We start from the raw sequence: 20,077 nt of genomic DNA, 5'->3' as shown, positions 1-20,077 counted from the left end.
CAGTTATGAAACTACTCACTGCTATCATTTTTCACCCCTTGCTATAACTTTTTTTTTTCCTTTAAACTTTTTATTTTATACTAGAGTATAGAGAAGGCAATGGCACCCCACTCCAGTACTTTTGCCTAGAAAATCCCATGGACAGAGGAGCCTGGTAGGCTGCAGTCTATGGGGTCGCTAGAGTTGGACACAACTGAGCGACTTCACTTTCACTTTTTACTCTCATGCATTGGAGAAGGAAATGGCAACCCACTCCAGTGTTCTTGCCTAGAGAATCCCAGGGACGGGAAGCCTGGTGGGCTGCCTTCTATGGGGTCGCACAGAGTCAGACACGACCAAAGCGACTTAGCAGCAGCAGCAGCATAGCCAATTAACAATATTGTGATAGTTTCAGGTGGGTAGCCAAGGGACTCAGCCATACATATACATGTATCCATTCTCCCCCAAACTCCCCTCTCATCCAGATTGCCACATAAGATTGGGCAGAGTTCCTTGAGCTATACAGGAGGACCTAACTGGTTATCCATTTTAAATATAGCAGTGTGTACATGTCCATCCCCAACTCCCTAATTATCCCTTCTCCCTATCCTTTCCCCGGCAACAATAAGTTCATTCTCTAAGTCTGTGAGTCTCTGTCCATTTTTTAAGTAGTTTCATTTATATCATTTCTTTTTAGATTCTGCATATAAGAGATATCATATATTTCTGCTGCTCTGTTCTGGGCACCTTTTTAAAGGGCACCTAAATTCTTTACTTTGGCCACCTCATGCGAAGAGTTGACTCATTGGAAAAGACTCTGATGCTGTGAGGGATTGGGGGCAGGAGGAGAAGGGGACGACAGAGGATGAGATGGCTGGATGGCATCACCGACTTGATGGACGTGAGTTTGAGTGAACTCCTGGAGTTGGTGATGGACAGGGAGGCCTGGCATGCTGCGATTCATGGGGTCGCAAGGAATCGGACACGACTGAGTGACTGAACTGAACTGAACTGAAATTCTGTAAGGGGGAGCTGCTTTATATAGAAGCTAATTTGGAATCAAAAGAGCATTGGTTGAACCGTATTTGAGAACTGCTTAATAGCACTGTGCTCATTCATGAAGGGTGGGACAAAAATAGAAAATACAGTTCTGATTTTGAGGGTCCAATTCACTATGTAACATCAGAGCAACAGAGCTAAGAATCTGTCTGATGGATAAATACTGTGCACACAGAGCACCCCTCCTCCTCTTTAGCTCCCTCCCTCACTCCCCTGTGGCCCCTCCCCCATTACAGAAGAAACTGTGGTTTACCCACCACAGACTGTTTGGGCTGTGAAAAAGAGGCCAGATATGATTTTACATCTTTGGGGTCACACAGCTCTCAAAGCTTCCAAAGCTGAAGCCAGTCTGAGCTCCCTGGAGCGCATCAGGCATTTGTACAGAGAAGGTTGAGTGTGGCTTCTGGTCTGAAGGGGAAAGGAAGCTGGGGGAACTTCAGGAGGGCCCCCAAAGTCTTCTTGGCTATTCAATCTCTCTTGCAGTCAACTTTGGAACTTCAGGAGGATCTCAAAGTCTTGGCTATTCAGTCTCTCTTGCAGTCAACTTTGGGTGTGTTCAATGTGAGTGGATAAGAAACAGATGAATGACACTGCTGTTGTGATCACATACCAGTTTCAAGATGATGAAGAAGGAGGTTTAAAGGGTCCAGAATCCTTTGCAAATAATTCAGGACATTCCAGGCAATATCTGGCAGCTTCCCTCCATCCCCAGACTGGGGACCATTTGTTTGGGTGACACACCTGCCCAGTACCCTCCCCGCCTGCCCACTTAGACTGCTAAGCCCCAGAAGATATCTGTGAATGGAGTTTATGTGTTCTTATTTTGCTCCAGCTGAAATAAAGGGATTGAGTTTCTAGGAAAGGCAGACTTTATTGGAGGACTCTGAACCTTTCCAAAACCTCCAAATAGAGAAGAGGAAAACTTGGCAGACCTGAGCTTTATTAGCCACAGATCACTTACAGTGATTGGATATGTGTTTTATTCTATGGTTGTTCTTAATGCATGTGAGATAATTAATATTAATTATTAGTAAATTTATTAAAACTATTAATAGTAATTTTAGCCATTTCTTGCATATATGTGATGATTTCATTTACAAAGCATACTCTGTAGATATAAGTTGTATTTATAGACCTCAGTATACATATTTACACATGTAATGTTAGAATTGCCTACATCATGAAAGTACCGAGAGCTAAGGGAAGATGCAAGGAGGCACACCCACCTGGGAACTAGGAGGAAAGTCGGAGTTCAGAGGTTTCCCAGAGCAGGCAAAAGTAATATGGAATGGAGAATTACAAAAGGACATTTTAGAGTTAGGGGGTGGTGAGAGGGGCTGCCCTCTTTTCTTTTCTTTTTTTTTTTTTTTTTTTTTTTTTTAATGTGTATTTCAAATAAGCAGTGAGGTTTTCTTTCTTTTTTTTTTGGCCGTGCCCCACAGCATGTGGGATCTTAGTTCCCCAACCAGGGATTGAACCAGCACCCTCTGCACTGGAAGCACAGTCTCAAACACTGGACTACCTGGGAATTCCTGGGGCTGCCTTTTAGAAAGAGAGAGGAGAATTGTTGAAGATTCAGAGATGAGAAAGAAAATGGCTCACTTATGGAATTTCTATGCTGTGATAAGCTTATTGCAGTAAAAAATAAAAAATGATAGGGTAAAGAGTGGAGGAAATGACCACTTGAACCAAAGGTCTATTTGGCCAAATCATACGTAGATCAGGTCAGAGAGGTGGGAATGTCTGGTCAATGTCTAAAGGATGTAAGTAAAGGAAGTGATAGAATTATATTTGTGTATTAGAAAGACCACTGGGCTGCAGGTATGGAAGTTAGTCTCTGATGGGGCTTGCAGATTGCAGGGAGGAGGACAGTATTTGAGGAAAATAAACCAGTTTAATTGCTGTTGCAAGAACCCAAGCAAGAGAAGGTAAAGGATTGACTAATATAATGGCCGTGGGGAGAAACATAAAGGTTTCTGTTTGAAAATAGAGTTGACCGTACATGCGACCTAACGTGGAGCAATGAGATGGAGAAGTCCAGAATGATATTCTGCTGGTTAAGTAAATAGGGTACCATGTAGTAAGACAGGGACCCCAAGACAGGAGGAGCCCTGGGAGGAAGAATGACAAGGTCTCTCTATATTGGACATGTTGATTAGACATTCGGGTCAAATGTCCTATATGGAACTCAGGAGTGAGGTCTGCATTTGGAATAAAAATTTGAAACTCAGCAGCATAAAAATTGTCATAACTACATGAGAGTGAACTGACCCTGAGAGATGTGGTAAGTGAGACCAATCCAGGAGGAAAGAGGAAGAAGAGCCCACCAGAGAGATGGAGCTGATGAGGGATAGGATCTGGAGTTATCCCCATTTATAATTGAGGAAAGGGACTCAAAGAGATTCAAAGGTTCACGGCTAGGATGCAACCCAACCATAACTGACAGCCAGCTTTAGGTAAAGATTCTACCAGCTACGAAGGAGACCTGGGTTCGCCAGCTTTTGGTAAAGAATCTACCAGCAACACGGGAGACCTGGGTTCAATCCCTGGGTCAGAAAGATCTCCTGTAGGAAATGACAACCCACTCCAGTATGCTTGTCTGGAGAATTTGGTGGACAGAGGAGCCTGGCAGGCTACGGTTCATGGGGTCACAAAGAGTCAGACGCAACTGAGCGTCTAACAACACTTTTCCTGACTCCAAGGTCTATGCTCATATTACCAAACCATGTTTATTTACTACCTTTAAGATAACACATGGTTCCTCACCATTTTGTAGGAGAGGCTCATTGCAATTCAGCCTGAGAAGTGCAAAAATAGAGGTGAATGCTAAGAGCCCCCATTCATAAACAGAATTCTCTGTGCTCTTTTTTTGTACTGTGTAGTGAGCTGGGAGCTGGCTGGAATGTGTATAAATGGTTTTTTCTAGTAAGACGATAGCACAGTCCATTTGGAGGGAGAGATGAGCCACCACGGAAATACCCAGTCCCACACATGCCTGCGGCTACCCTCTTACATTCCCAACCTGGCTGGAGGCACTCAAAACAAAACCTCCTGTTCCCTCCCAGGACCACTGGCGCCTGCAGCCTGCCTCCTGCCCCTGCCAGAGGCTTAGGCCAAGCTTGGGATGATGGGATGGGGGAAGGCAGAGCGGACGTTGCTGGAGCAGCTCCCTGCCCTGAACCCAGTCACTGCCCCCAGAAAGGTGTGAGCAGGCGCCTGGGTTTTATCACCACAGGGAAACTCAGCTGACTGTAGCCCTAGATGAAAAGTCAGCCAGTGGCATCCACTCCTGGAGACAGCTCGGATACAGACATGAAAAGAGGCAGGAGCACATGGAGAGAGACTTCTAATCCCAACTCCACCATTTCTGATCCTTGTGATCCTGGGTAGTTCAATTACAGTCCCCATTCTTGTGTCTTCACCTGTAAAACGGACTCTGTGTGTTTGACTCCATGTATTAGTAGGATTATTTTAAGTCTGAATGCAAATGTACATTCAGAAGTCACTTGATGCCTGAGTGACTACCCAGCTCATCCTGTTCTCCAGTGCCTACTAGATTGTAAACAGGGATTATGTCATTTACATGGCTCTCAACACCCATCTTTCTTTTTATATTTAAAACAGTAGTTTGAAGTCAGTGTGTATCCAGTAAGTAGTTGCTGAATATTTACCCAGCTAATGTAAGATATTATAGATAATAGCCATTGAATATAATCCATGAAGTTGGCAATCTGGAGAAGCCCCCAATAATGTTGGCCATAGGTCAGAGAGTTGTTAGAGCAAAGTTGGGTACTTAGAGATGCCCCAAGAAGCAACCCCAGACAACCCCATGAGCCCCAGGCCATGTGAGGGCAGAGTCTGTGTTGAAATATTAATAGTGTTCTGGAGAGTTCCGATTGGCCAGCTAAGGGAGAATGACTCAACTTTCAGGAATCAGAGAATCTCAAAGACAAAAGAGATATTAAACATCTCTAGTCCAGGCTATTTTATGGGTAAGGAAAATATAATCTGGAGAGAAAAATAAGTTGGTAGATCATAGCTTAGATCCTTCCTGGACCTTGCAATTACTCCTTTTGTATTTAAGAGTTATTTGACCTCCTTCAGCTTAGATTTCCACATTTGTGGAGTAAGTATAATAATAGTATCTATCTCATTGGGTTGTCATGAGTATTAAATGTGATAATGTCTGTAAAGTGCCTCGAAGAGTCTGGCATGTAATAAATCCACAATAACTGTTAGCAATTGCTATTTCATTACTTATTATTATTATTTCTGTATTATTATTTCTTCTTTCTGACTTTGAGGGTGGTTTCACTGAGGGTTTTTTCCGTCATTGGGTTTTTAAAATGGGATCTTTGACAAGCAATAGGATATGTTGTTGCAAAAATATACCCATCCTTCAGACCTTGTGAACTTTTATGTAAAGTGGAGAATTTAAGCCCTCGTAAAAATTGAGATGCTTGCATAGCTTCATGCCTCTGAGGCTTGTTACCTGGGATACCCTCCCTGTCCACCTAAGGAAGTGCTTATTCATCCCTTAAGGCCTGGCTCCCACATGGCCACCTCTGTGAAGTGCTTGCTCTTCTCCCAGGCAGTTTGGGCTCCTACCACACTCCTCACCCAACTCACTGTAGCACTTGGCATGTTTTGTTGTAATTTGTTAATTTCCACCTCTGTCTACCCAGTCTGACCAGGAGCACCTTATGGAAAAGGGCTGTGCCTTATTGTTAATTCTTCTTCTTCTCCTCTCTCCTCCCTTCTCTCTCCTCACTGTTCTTCTTCTTTTTCTATTATTATTATTATTATGCCTTATTATTTTATTAACCTTGTTGCTGATCTTAGTGCCTGTCATACAGCGTGCAACCAAATATTTTGTTTTATTGTAGGTTTTTATAACTTTATTTCTATCACACATAATTAAACAATATGTCAAAGGTTTCCATACAATTCATACTAAATTGAATGCTCATGTAACATCACCCATTAAAAGGAATATTCCAGAAGGGAATATTACCAGTACCTTTTAAGTGTGAAATTTTGACTTTACGATTTAATAAATGAAATTAAAAGACGCTTACTCCTTGGAAGGAAAGTTATGACCAACCTAGATAGCATATTCAAAAGCAGAGACATTACTTTGCCAACAAAGGTCCATCTAGTCAAGGCTATGGTTTTTCCAGTGGTCATGTATGGATGTGAAATTTGGGCTGTGAAGAAAGCTGAGCGCCAAAGAATTGATGCTTTTGAACTGTGGTGTTGAAGAAGACTCTTGAGAGTCCCTTGGACTGCAAGGAGATCCAACCAGTCCATTCTAAAGGAGATCAGTCCTGGGTGTTCTTTGGAAGGAATGATGCTAAAGCTGAAACTCCAATACTTCGGCCACCTCTTGCGAAGAGTTGACTCATTGGAAAAGACTCTGATGCTGGGAGGGATTGGGGGCAGGAGGAGAAAGGGACGACAGAGGATGAGATGGCTGGATGGCATCACTGACTCGATGGACATGAGTTTGAGTGAACTCCAGGAGTTCTAATGAACAGGGAGGCCTGGCGTGCTGTGATTCATGGGGTCGCAAAGAGTCGGACACGACTGAGCAACTGAACTGAACTATTTTCTTGTTGTATTTTTCTTAATGTTCTAGTTCTTAAAGTAAGTTTGAATCATGATTTGGACATGGCTCATTGGCACCCCACTCCAGTACTCTTGCCTGGAAAATCCCATGGATGGAGTAGTCTGGAAGGCTGCAGTCCATGGGGTCACTGAGGGTCGGACAGGACTGAGCGACTTCACTTTCACTTTTCACTTTCATGCATTGGAGAAGGAAATGGCAACCCACTCCAGTGTTCTTGCTTGGAGAATCCCAGGGACAGGGGAGCCTGGTGGGCTGCCATCTATGGGGTTGCACAGAGTTAGACACGACTGAAGTGACTTAGCAGCAGCATGATAAATAATCCTCCCAAGTTTATAACCCCTGAAAATATGATAAACTTTGCTTCTATATCAGCTTCTGTGTGCTCTGCTGAGTCACTCAAACTCGTGTCCAGTTGTTTGTGACTCCATGGACTGTAGTCTTCTGGGCTCCTCTGTCCATGGAATTCTCCAGGCAAGAATACCGCAGCAAGTTGCCATTTCCTTCTCCACGGGGTCTTCCTGACCCAGGGATCAAACCAGCACCCACTGCGTCTCCTGCATTGGTAGGCAAATTCTTGAACTCTAGGCCACCTGGGAAGCCCATGTCATCTTCTACTTCATTATTAAGAACGTTGACTAAATTAAACCAAGAATGCATCTAGAGACTTCCTTCATGGTGGTGGTGGTGGTTTAGTTGCTAAGCCATGTCCTACTCTTGTGACCCCATGGACTATAGCCTGCCAAGGTCCTCTGTCTGTAGGATTTTCTAGGCAAGAATACTGGAGTGGGTTGCCATTTCCTTTTCCAGGGGATTTCCTGACCCACAGATCGAACCCAGGTCTCCTGCACTGCAGGCAGATTCTTTACCAACTGAGTTACCAGGATGTGTACTTAATGGTAGCAGTTACTTTCGGCTATGGCCATTCATCCCAGTCACCTGACTATCCCGTCATACCTTCCTCATTTCAAGAACTAATGTTTACATGATATTTAACACATAATAAGCTGTTTATAGGTGACAGCTTATTTTATTTTCATGAAAGTCCTACCACATTTATATCATTGTTCCCATTTTGGAACTGAGGAAACTGAGGCTTAGAAAGATTCCCTTTCATAAGGTCACCTGGCTAAGAACATGGTAGTCATGATAGAGTGAAGACAGGCCTTTGACTCAGTCCTTTCTTTCTCCTCTCCCTTCACAAGTCTATAGGGGGAAACTTATCAAAACTTTTGCACCTGAAGATTCCCTAACCTACGTGTCATCAAGGCCAGGAGGTTGGTTCAGTCTAAGTGAGTCTCTTTTGGCTCTAATGACCCTTGCTTTCTGCCCTTTAAAGGTAAATGAAGGACTCAAAGAAGCAATGGTAGCCTAAAATCAGGAAGAAATACAGAACAGGAACAAACACAGAACCTGTAGAGCCTGACTGCTTTGTGTTTTTATAACCTTGTGTATATTATGTATGCTGTTTCATGGGCTTCCCAGGTGGCTCAGTGGTAATCTACCTGCCAGTGCAGGGGACACAGGAGATGTGGGTTCAATCCCTGGGTCAGGAAGATCCTCTGAAGGAGAAAATGGCAACCCTCTCCAGTGTTCTTGCCTAGAAAAATCCCATGGACAGAGGAGCCTGGTGGGCCACAGTCCACAGGATTGCAAAGAGTCAGACATGACCGAGCAACTGAGCATGAGCATGTATGCTGTTTAAGAGTCTCTGCCTCAGTTTACATATCTGAACAATAGGAGTAATGACAGAATCTTCCCCTTAGGGTTATTGTGGGGATCAAGTGATTTAATTCCTGCAGTGTGCTTAGAATAGGATCTTTAATAAGTACCCAGTCAATTGTAGTGGTTGCTGTTGCCAATAGCACATTATTGCTGGAAAGTCAATGTCCTGTATGACACCCGTTACTAGTGGAGTAAAATGTGCTCCTTCCCTTTGAGTCCCAGAGCAGCCTTCAGGCCAAGATAGCCATCAGCATGGAAAGGGCTTTCACAAAATTTTTCTGACGTATTTAGGTTTACTGCAGAGGATTAAAGTACACATAAATACACGAATGTGCACTCAGTCTAAACAAACTCTTACTTGTTTTCTCCCAGAGTTTGGGAGTAATTGGAGGTGCTCTGGGGAGCATATTTCTGTATCTGTTTCCTTGCTGTAGTCAGGATGTCCAGTGAGAAGTGTGTGCCATTCCAAATGAGTGAACACAAGCAGGAATCAACTCAGAGCATTCTGAACAGTCAGACAGAGCCTTTACTGCCATTTCTGAGCAGCAGAGTCCAGTCTGCCAGTGGAGTTCGGCAAAAACTGATACAGAAACATCTTTAAATCATGGGGTTTGAGGTGCAGGGACAGTTGTGGGGGGTGGGGGAGGGGCGGCGGGAGAGATGCAAAATCCTCCTAAGCAATTTATACAAATTTTGTTTGTTTTTAAAAAGCATATCCTAAAAAAAAAATAATAATAAATAAATAAAAAGCATATCCTAGAGTTTGAGGCTAGTATCTACTTGGGCTCAACTCCCACCTCAGCCATTTACAAACTTTGTGACTGTGGACAACATGCCACCTCTCTGAAACTAATCTGTCGAATGGTGCTGGAAGAATTCTGGACGAGAAGGGGTGCAGGGCATGAAAAGAGATGGCTTGACTTTGGTGGGTGTCCACGCACCCATCTAGACCCCGGGGCTTACGTGCTTATGGGCATGGGCTGTCTTATTCACCCCACAGTGGCTCAGGCATTGCAGAGTAGGGCAGTAGTTTCTAGAGCTGGCATGTGATAAAATTTTCACTAGCAAAGACAACGTGATAAAAATGAATACCGTTTAGCATGTGCTGCTTCTGTCTGGAACACTCTCTATATCATGTACATATACAAACACATATATATGTACAAAATACAGATGTATATATGCTCACACCTAAATAATTTCTGTGTATGTTTTCACCTTAATTCAAATATCACTTCTTTAGAAAAGTCTGACCCCTAGGTTGCATTAGGTACCTCACTTAATGAGCCCTTATAAAACCATTTGATATTCCTTCATTCACTTATCACAGTTTGTATTTATACATTTGAGTGATACCCATCTTAGGGTGACCAGCTGTCCCTTTTGCCTAGTACTGAGAATTTTCTAGGACATAGGGATTTTAGTGCTAAAACTGAGAGAATCCTGGCCAAACCTGAATCATCAGCCCCCCTAGTCTACTTTCCTCTTAAGAGAGCGGTTCCATGAAGGTGGAGACTGCACTCTTTTCTGTACATTTACTTTCAGTGCCTGGATCACAACAGGAACTCAGGAAACATCTGCTGAACCCGTCAAGAAATGAGTGAATATAAAATGGTCTTTCCTTACAGGGAAGAAAAACCAGAAAAGCTCTTTACCCCTGAGATTACGTTAGGTGTTAAATTTACCCTTTTTATAAACTATCTTTATTTGACAAAATTTAAAGTTGATAATATTGTATAGTCTCCTGCCTTCCCTCACCCCCTTCCTTTCTGGGGATTGGAACTCCTACTGATTTGACTGATTTCACTCATTTAATGAAAAGAGAACCAGAATAGTTAGAAGATTTATCCATATGCTGAAGTTCTGTACTATAAACTCCATGAGGGCAGAAATTATAGATATATTCAGTTCACTTTGTATCCCTAGGGCCTGGCATAGTAAGAGCTGAATAAATATTTGTAGAATAAATGAATGCATACATTCTCTGCCCAGCTTCAGGACACTCAGGAGTAGACCCAAGGCACCTAACTCCCTTTTCATCCTTACCTTCTCATACACCCTCCCACAACCATAACATCACTTCAGCATTCACCCCCAGTGGGTGGATGAGAAGCTCATGCCTTTCCAGATCAGGAATCACGTGGTCCATCCCTGCCTGTCCTGTCTCATCCCTTGATGTACTTTCCTAACACCTAATGGACTTCCATGGTCTGCTACAAAAAGACATTGCCATATCTTGAATACCAAGAGCATCTGTCTCACCTACATGGCTTTGTTCAAGCTATCCCCTTGACCTGGAATGCCCGTTCTGTTTCATCTTGCTAAATCTTACTAGTCTAAGTGTATGTCCCATTCTCTAAGAGCCACAGTCTGGACCACTTCATTCCTTACCCAGTGTGCCCTCCACAGCATTCCATGCTTTGTCTTTACCATCCCACGGACCACACTCTTTTCTATTTGACTCTTTACTTATCTAGCTCCCTCTAAATGAGGAGTTTCTTGCAGACTAGAGCTCTTTCTCATTCATCTCCGTGTCCCCAGTCAAGAGAGATAGTATGCTATTAGGTGTCTAATAAATGTTTGTAGAAATAAGGGGAGGTATCAGTTATCTCTTGCCTTTAATATTTTAGGTGGGAAACAAACATAAGATCCTCATGACACACAACAGGACGTGTATTTTTGTTCACAAGTCTTATCAGTTGGCTGAGTGGTTCTGGTGATCCAGGCTTGCCAGCTGCTGGTTGACTAAAAGGATTTGCTGATCCGATTTTGGCTGTCTCATGTATCTGAATCATCACGTGTGACAACTGGACTGACTCAGCTTTCTGCATATCTGTCCAGAAGGCTCACTGGGGCATGTACTCATGGCAGAGGGAGAAGAGGAAGAACAGGAGCACACAGTTCTTGAGGTTTTGGCCTGAAAACTGGTACCTAATGTCACTTCTGCTCGATTCTGTTGGCCAGACCGAGTGACAAAGTTGATCCAGACTCAAGGGATGGGGACCCCACCTCTCAATGACAGGGGCTGCGAAGTCACATTGCAGAGCAGGTGGATGCAGAGAGGGCTAGGAAATGGGGACCACGACCGCAATCAGTTCACTACAGAGAGGGAGCCAGCCAAGGACTGTCACGTCAGTTTCTTTCCAAAATGATCCCTTTTGCTACCTTGACACCTGGATGAGTTTATCAGAAAGGTTCTTAAAGAAGAAGCCAGGCCCATCCTTTGGCAGGAGTGACTTCCCCACCATCAAAGGTATTTAGCAAGAAGCTGAATTCCATGGTCAGAGGGACCTCACATGGGAGGAAGATAAGACTGCTTCTAGCCTTGAGGATCAATATTTTCACATACTTTTCCCCTTTCTTTCCAGATCAGCAAAAACCCAATCTTTGTACCAGGTGTCTGGGGCCCTTATTTCTCAGCCATGGTCCCTGGGTTCTGGCTGAATGAAGGTGGTCAGAGCGTTACTGGAAAACTGGTAAGTTGACCCTTTCTTCCTATGGTCTTTAATGTTTTTCCACCCTTGACTAGTCCATTTTGTCATATTCTTTATACCCAGTATCTGAAAGATATGCAGACTCTTAAATCAGAATTAACTTTTCCTTAGCATACAACCTCACATATGGAGCATATGCAGCCTGTGTTTGCCAAAGGAATAAATGTTGGTCCAGGCATTGATGACTAACCGATCTTCTCACCTAGCTTTCTTTTCACATAACAACCCATTTTTCTCATGGCAACAAGAGTGATGTTCTACTGTGTGAAAAGGACTGTGTTAATTTCTAGCCAGCATCCTTCACTGGTTCCTCATAGCCCTGGGGGCATAGTTCAGATAGTTTTCTGGGCACATCATTCCCTTTGTGGTCTATCCCTTCCAGTCTGGCATGTGAACTTGTCACTACGGCTGGATTGCCCTACTCACAGCTTCCCCGTGGCTCATGTTATTCGACTCCTCTATGTCTTGGTATATGCTCTGCTTGGAGAGTTCTTTGTCACTTGCTAGCTTTACTTGATCTTTAAGACATAGCTTCAGTTCTTAGCACATTCTGAGATAATCTGTATTTTCCAGAAATCTAGGAGCTCTTTAAAGGTATGGACCATATCATACTTCTCTTTGTATCCAGCCCCATGCAATCCCTGGGTCAGGAAGATCCCCTGGAGAAGGGGCATGGCAACCCACTCCAGGATCATTGCCTGGAAAACCCCATGGACAGAGGAGCCTAGTGGGCTACAGTCCATAGAGTTGCAAAGAGTCAGATACGACTGAAGCGACCTACATGCAGGAGCTCTTTAAAAGTATGGGCCATATTGTACTTTTTGTATCCAGCCCAGTGCCTGGTTCATAAAAGGTGCTTAGAGAAAATGTGTTGAATTCATGGGGTCATCTCATAGGGAAGACAGAAGATCAATAAAAATGAGATGTGTACTATACCTAAGGTATAAGACGCAGAGCTGGAACAAAGCTAGATTAAGAAATTCTTGGCAGTAGAGACAGTTATGTGCTGAGCTTTAATGATAAATAGGGACCAACCAGACAAAGAAAGGCAGGGATATTTCCTAGGTAGGAGAACTGGCATAAACACAAAGTTATCCGAGTGAAAAAATAACAAGGCATGCTGCTGCTAATTAGCTTCAGTGGTGTCTGACTCTGTGCGACCCCATAGACGGCAGCCCACCAGGCTCCCCCGTCCCTGGGATTCTCTAGGCAAGAACACTGGAGTGGGTTGCCATTTCCTTCTCCAATGCATGAAAGTGAAAAGTGAAAGGGAAGTCGCTCAGTCATGTCCAACTCTAGCGACCCCATGGACTGCAGCCCACCAGGCTCCTCCGTCCATGGGATTTTCCAGGCAAGAGTACTGGAGTGCGGTGCCATTGCCTTCTCCAAACAAGGCATATTTGAGTATAATTGCAAACTTTCAGTTGTGGCATAAACTGTTCTTAGAAAAATGGCTTGCAATAAAATTGGGAGAACTGGTCAGGGACCCCACAGAAGAAGACCAAGAGGAACAGGTAAAAGATTGGAAGAGTGACAGATGTTGTCAGATCTCTGTTATAAAAACTGGCTAGTAGCCCTCAGGAAGAAAGCTTAGGTGTACATAGCCCAACAAAAAGAGACTAGCTTCAATAGACTGACCCACTGACAAAAAGCCATGAGAGCCTGAATGAGAACAGTGGCAATAATGACTGAGAATTGAGGTCGAGAGATCAGCAGACCTTTGAGGGATTAAATGTGGAAAAGCAAGAGAAAATGAGACCCAGCCTCGGTTACCCAACCTCACATTTACTATGTTGTATTGAAATCATCTGTTTATGGTCTGCTCCTCTCCAGCTCTTCTGAATGTTCAGCCAAATCAAAAGTGGTCTGATCCCAAGCTGAATGTGGATACAAATGACCATGAATTTCCATTTCTCAGTGTGTTTGTATATTAATCTTAGATGCCTTGTGTTCTCTCTCAAAGTTGACGGATGCATAGGTGTGTGCCTCCACTCTTATGCCAGGCTATTAAGATATATGAATTAGTCCCCTAATAGTCCCAGGTTTAAGGAGCTCGTTTTCTAGTAGAGAAGTGTAAATTAAATAACATTCGATTGTTCTCAATAGAAAAGTTGAGAAGAAGACATCACTGTGTGCCAAAGGCGCAGTGGGATTGGAACTTGACGATCTCCTATTTAAACGTAGTGTCATGTCTTTTACACAACTTTTCAACTTAAATATCCACTTCCTTTCTGTGACACAAAGAAAACCCGTTACTGAAACAAACACCTTTACAAGCCCACATTATGGTATAATTACCTTGGAAGACTCAGAATTCATAGCAGACACAACCTAGAGTCTTTTATAACAAAAAAACAAAACAAAAAAAATCACTATTTTTTATCACTATTTTCATTAAACTAACTCTTTTTGCAGGATGCATTGTCCATGAAGCTGTCCGTCAACAGGTTTTCAGAGACTCAGTATGCCAGTTGAACATCTGTGTCAGTCAAGAAATGCTTTTCCTAGTATTTGGCTTAGAGTTTGTTCCGTTGCTATGGATATAAGCCATCTTTGCCCAAACATTATGATGTATTTTGGTGGACAAGAATTGGTTATGCCTACTTCCTGAGCCTGAAATTAAAGCTTAAAGAGTGACTCTTTTCTGACCATTAACAAAATCTTCATAAGTGTCCACTATGGTTTTTGAAAAGAATCATGGGAACTGTTGGCCTTTATCTAGTTAGTTGATTTTGCACCATCAGTAAAGCTGCATATAGAGTTCTACTTTAGATAATTCTATGTATATAGTTTCACTGGACCTTGGGATGGAGCATGATTGACCCATGTGTTACAAAAAGCAAAATCTAAGGAAGTCCAGAAGCTAGCAAAATGGAGCAAAATCTGAATCAAGAAAAAAACAGACTATCCAATAAAGCATCAGTTCAAAGAGGCCAAGCAAAGAGACATAAACCACCTAGAAAATAGAGATATAAAAAGAATAGCAATGATGATGCTAATAATAATAGCAACAATAATTGTACCTTATTGAGTGCATTTTCCCATGGGAAAGATTTCTATATATAATCTTGTTAATCCTTGAGTGATAGTCATAATAATCACAATGCCTAATATTTATTTTGAAGACTTATTTAGTCTCTATTACAAGAGCCTTTCATGTACTATTTTATTTAATCCTCTTGGAACTCCGACAGGTTAGGTACAGTTGTTATCCATATTTTACAGATGAGGAACTGAAACTCAGGATCTCAAGCACAGCCTGGAGAGTTTCCTGACGCGCTGTTAATGACCTTTTTACATGATTCCTTTGCCACTTATCTTTCCTTTCTATTTACTTATTCTGGTTCATGTTTTGTGAATTCTTATCACTGGTTTTTCAGCATATTGTCATTGTACAGAACACTATAAGAGGAAGTTACATCTCTTTTGTTCTGTGTTTCATATGTACACCTTCTCTCATATACTTTGTTTATAAGAGTCTGCTCTATTATTATACTGTCCAGAATACATTACAAGCATGCAGTCATAAATATATCATCTAAAGTGGAAGAGAAGAGACAGAAGAAGAAAAGGGAAGTAAAGGAGAGAGGGGGAAAAAAAGAAATAAAATTTATCTGAACTCTAGATTTGGAAAAAAAGATATTTTGTCTTATTTTTGCAATTAAATACAGATCTTCCATCACAAAGCAAAGTCTTTCATTCCAAGTATATGAATAGATTGGTACTTAAAAAAAAAAAAAGTCTCCATCTGGTTAACTTCAGGATGAAGAAAAAAAAAATAGGATAGAATCTTTTCTGGCTCTGGAGTCCTTGCAGTTTCATCTGCCTGAGATTTGGGCTTGTTTTCCACTCATTTCAAACTTGTGCAGCCGATATTTATTTCCTCTTAGAAAGGCACATACCCTGTTCCCATGGATGATTTATTTCAGCTCACCAAACACCCATCAAAGACTGTCTCGTGCTTGTCGATACTCTTTCCAGAATAGCTGTGCAAAAACCATCGTTTTTTGCCCAGATTTTTTCCACAGAATACCAACCCATGCAGTCACTGCGTCCAGATGCTGAAGCTTATTTCCAACTGGACCTCAGCCATCCTTCTCTCCAAGCTGTCTTCTCTATCTTACTTGAAGTCATTTTTATTGGGGCAGGCACTGGGTAAAAGAGACTAGGACAGATTCCTAAGCTGCGCCTGTGGTGCACTGGCTTTCTGGGACACCAGGGCTTGGTGGAAATTAACATTGAATTGCTTGGAGTCAGAATTTAACTTTATAAACTTGAGCCACAGGGTTATGTGACCTGCTGCTTGCTCTTGGAGTTTAGGATTTGTGCATCATGAGTGCCTATCTGCTTCCTCCTTTATCACCAATGCCCTTCAGCCTGGGGCTAGCCTCAGGGGCTCAGCCAGTCCTCCATAACTGAGTGTATACAGAGTACATCATGCAAAACGTTGGGCTGGATGAATCACAAGCTGGAGTCAAGATCACCCAGAGAAATATCAACAGCCTCAGATATGCAGATGATACCACTCTAATGGCAGAAAGTGAAGCGGAACATCATCAAGAGCTTTTTGGTGAGGGTGAAAGAGGAGAGTGAAAAGGCTGACTTGTAATTCAGCATTAAAAAAGCTAAAATCTTGGCATCTGGTCCTATCACTTCATGGCAAATAGAAGGGGAAAAAGTGGAAGCAGTGACAGATTTGGTTTTCTTGGGTTCTGAAATCACTGTGGATGGTGACTGCAACCATGAGATTAAAAGAACCTTGCTCCTTGGAAGGAAAGCTAGAGCAAACCTAGACAGCATATTAAAAAGCAGAGACATCACTTTGCCAACAAAGGTTCATATAGTCAAAGCTATGGTTTTCCAGTAGTCATGTACAGAAGTGAGAGTTGAGTCATAAAAAAGCCTCAGTGCCAAAGAACTGATGCTTTCAAATTATGGTGCTGGAGAAGATTCTTGAGAGTCCCTTGGACAGCATGGAGATCAAATCAGTCAATCCTAAAGGAAATCAACCATGAATATTCATTGGAAGTGTTAGGGGAGTGTGTGATTTCCTCAGTTCTGTCTCCTCCCAACAAAAATTTGAAGCGATGGACCAGCATTACAGCCCTCAGACAGACGAGTGTTATAGCTGTCAGATGGATCAGTGTTACGCTCTGTGTTACAATTCAGTTTTATTTAGAAAATAAAGGAGAATACATCCTCAAAGCATGAGGGCATGATGACCCAAAAGACATGAAGAGAAGAGAGAGACCCCGGTCCTTTGGCTCCTCTTTTTATATGTTTTTTCTTCTCCACCTAGGCCTGCCCTTTGTAAATTGGACGAGCCAGGAGTGCTGTTTGTTCTACCTGAGGTCCTCACTCCAGTCCTCAGACCTTCCTTTGTTCTATTTTCATGGGCTTATGCCTTCCTTGTCTTTTAGCCACTGCCATTCTGGACTCCCTTTTCCTATTCTAACTACCTAGCAGAAGTATTTATACTGAAGCTGAAGCTCCAATACTTTGGCTACCTGATGTGAAGAGCTGACACAATGGGAAAAGACCCTGATGCTGGGAAATAGTGAAGGCAAAGGAGAAGGAGCAGTGGAGGATGAGGTGGTTAAGTAGCATCATTGACTCAATGGACATGAATTTGAATAAGCTGCAAGAGATGGTGGAGGACCGAGGAGCCTGGTACACTGCAGTCCATGGGGTCACAAAGAGTCAGATGGGACCTAGGGACTGAACAACAACAACATGAAGAGCTTAGAGTGTACACAGCTTACAGAGATAAGCGTACAGAGATCCAGCTTACAGAGATAGTGATGTCACTACCTGTGACTTCATTTAGTCACTGTTTCCTTCCTGTTACAGAGAGATTTCCTGAGGGATTAATCTGGGCCAGGCAAGGACATGGTCACATGATTCCTGTCCTCCAGTAGCTTATCATCTAATGGGAAAGTTGGATACAGAACTGGTAATTATAATTTATTGTAGCACATAAAAGTAAATTGCACTACCCCTACAGTCGACTGGAAGAATCTGTTCTATGCTAAGCACATTCAGGCCCTCGTGAAGATTCAGGATTTTATCTGATCTTCACAGCATGTTTGTGTGGTCAGTTTTATAAGTGTTACTAGTGACTAAATAGGCTCAGAACAGTGAGGTAACTTGATCAAGATCTAACAGCTATAGGTGGTGAGAGCCTTGATTCAAACCCAAGTCAGCTACTGGAAGCCCCAGATGTTTCCAGAAATGGACCTGACTTTTGTAGAGCTGCCTTTCTGAATTTTTTCTTACAGTTCTCTTGTGCACTTCCTTGAGAAGCAATTATTTTATCAGCTAGTGTGACTTTTCTTTTCAAGAGTATTAAAACACATAGTTAGTAGACTTTGTGAGGTCATGAAAGAGAAAAGTGTGTGAATCAGTGTTGGCAGGATCTAGGTGTATAGAGATAGGTGTGTTTCATGCCAAGCATCTCACATTAGCTAATTGGACCGACTTCATGGATACAAAGACCAGCTCTGCATAAACAGATGCTTCTCTGTTTCCTCCTCCTGCCCAGGCCTTCACTTTTTTTTTTTTTTTCTTTTGTACATCCCCCTAGATCCTGCTCAGCTTCCTAATTACCTTCTCAATTCTAATCTTTCCCCCTTTAACCCTGGTGTATTAGTTTGGGCTGCTATTAAAAGAAAGTTCGACGGACCAAGTGGCTTATAAACAACAGAAATTTATTTCTCATAGTTCTGGACACTGGGCCCAAGGTCAAGGTAGCAGCATGGTTGGGGTCTGGTGAGGGCCCTCTTCTGGTTTTCAGAAGGCTGTCTTTTCCTTGCATCTTCACCTGGTAGAAAAGGAGAACTCTGGTTTCTTCAGATCTTTATAAGGACACTAATCCCATTCATCAGGCCTCTACCCTCATGACCTAACCACCTTCCAGAGGCCTCACCTCCCAACACCATGACATTGGTGGTTAAGATTAAAAGTATGAATTGGGGGGCAGGGGTAGGGGGACACATTTAGTCACATCACCCTCTCTAAAGATTGCAGCTAAAACAATCTTTCTAAAGCATAGAGATGACCCTGTCTCTCTTGTTAGCTCTCCAGTTATCTGTAAAGTCTAAACTTGAGTGATGTTTATTTATACAGTCAGTATTTATTGAGTGCCTACTGTTTTCAAGGCACTGTTCTGAGTGAGAAAAAGGCAATAAGTAAAACAACCCCTTCTGCCCTCCTCTGAAAATCTGTCCTCTTGTCAAGCTTACATTCTAACAACAGGAGACAGATAATACACAATAAAATGATAAGTAAGTTTTATTTTATGATATAAGTTGTAAAACTAATAGAGGAAGTCAACTTGTGAGTTGACTTTGCAGTTTTAAATAGGGTGGTCAGGATAGGCCTCATTGAAGTGACATCTAACAAATATGGTTTGGAAGGGAGTTAGCCATTTGGTGGGTTCAATCCCTGGGTTGGGAAGATACCCTGGAGAAGGGAAAGGCTACTCACTCCAGTATTCTGGCCTAGAGAATTCCATGGACTGTATAGTCCATGGGGTTGCAAAGAGTGAGTCGGACGCAACTGAGTGACTTTCACTTTCACTTAGCCATTTGGAAACCTGGGAGAAGAACATATCAGGCCAAAGGAAAACCAGTGCAAAGATCCTGAGGGGGTCGCTTACCTGGAATAATATAGGAATAGCAAGGAGGCCACAGGAATGGGGCAGAGGGAACCGGAATGAGAGTTGTAGGGAATACAGTCAGAGAGCTAATGGAGGTTGTATTTTGGCCACTGTAAGGATTTTGGCTTTTACTCTGTAAAATGGGAAGTCACTGAACAATGATGAACAGAGGAGAGATATGCTATGACTTCGGTCTTTAAGTATCATTCTGGCTGCCGTCTGCTATGTTGGGAAGAAACTGTGGATGGGAGTAGGGGAAGTAGAAGCAGGAAGACCAGAAAGAAGCTCTTGGAGTAGGCCAAATGAGAGGTGAGAATGATGGCCGTGGGCTTAGTGAAAAGCGCCCAGATTGGGGATATGTTTTGAAGGTAGAAGCAAAAGTATTTCCTGCTGGATTGAATGTGAAGTGTGCAGAAAAGACAAAGGAGAGGGGTTTTGAAGGATAATTTTTCTATGGATAGAGACAGTGGATTAAATATCAAGGAGGTAGAGGGCAGAAGGAGTCAAGGATTACTCCGTTTTCTGACTGTAGTAACT

The 20,077-nt window shown here is 42.6% G+C and overlaps 1 protein-coding gene across 7 annotated transcripts in view; it reads left to right on the top strand.

Moving 5' to 3' along the window:
* The window catches only part of FGGY (FGGY carbohydrate kinase domain containing), a 516,697-nt gene that overhangs the window by 339,628 nt on the left and 156,992 nt on the right, over positions 1-20,077 (top strand). For all 7 annotated transcript variants that reach the window (XM_070367946.1, XM_070367945.1, XM_070367942.1 and 4 more), the window contains one exon: positions 11,758-11,865. In XM_070367946.1, the coding sequence (XP_070224047.1) occupies positions 11,758-11,865 (108 nt within the window). The remainder of the gene's footprint in view (positions 1-11,757; positions 11,866-20,077) is intronic.

The sequence above is a fragment of the Bos mutus genome, chromosome 3, assembly GCF_027580195.1.
Source record: "Bos mutus isolate GX-2022 chromosome 3, NWIPB_WYAK_1.1, whole genome shotgun sequence".
NCBI classification, from domain to species: Eukaryota; Metazoa; Chordata; class Mammalia; order Artiodactyla; family Bovidae; genus Bos; species Bos mutus.
The sequence above is the reverse complement of the archived record's forward strand: the minus strand, read 5'-3'. Positions and strand labels throughout refer to the sequence as shown.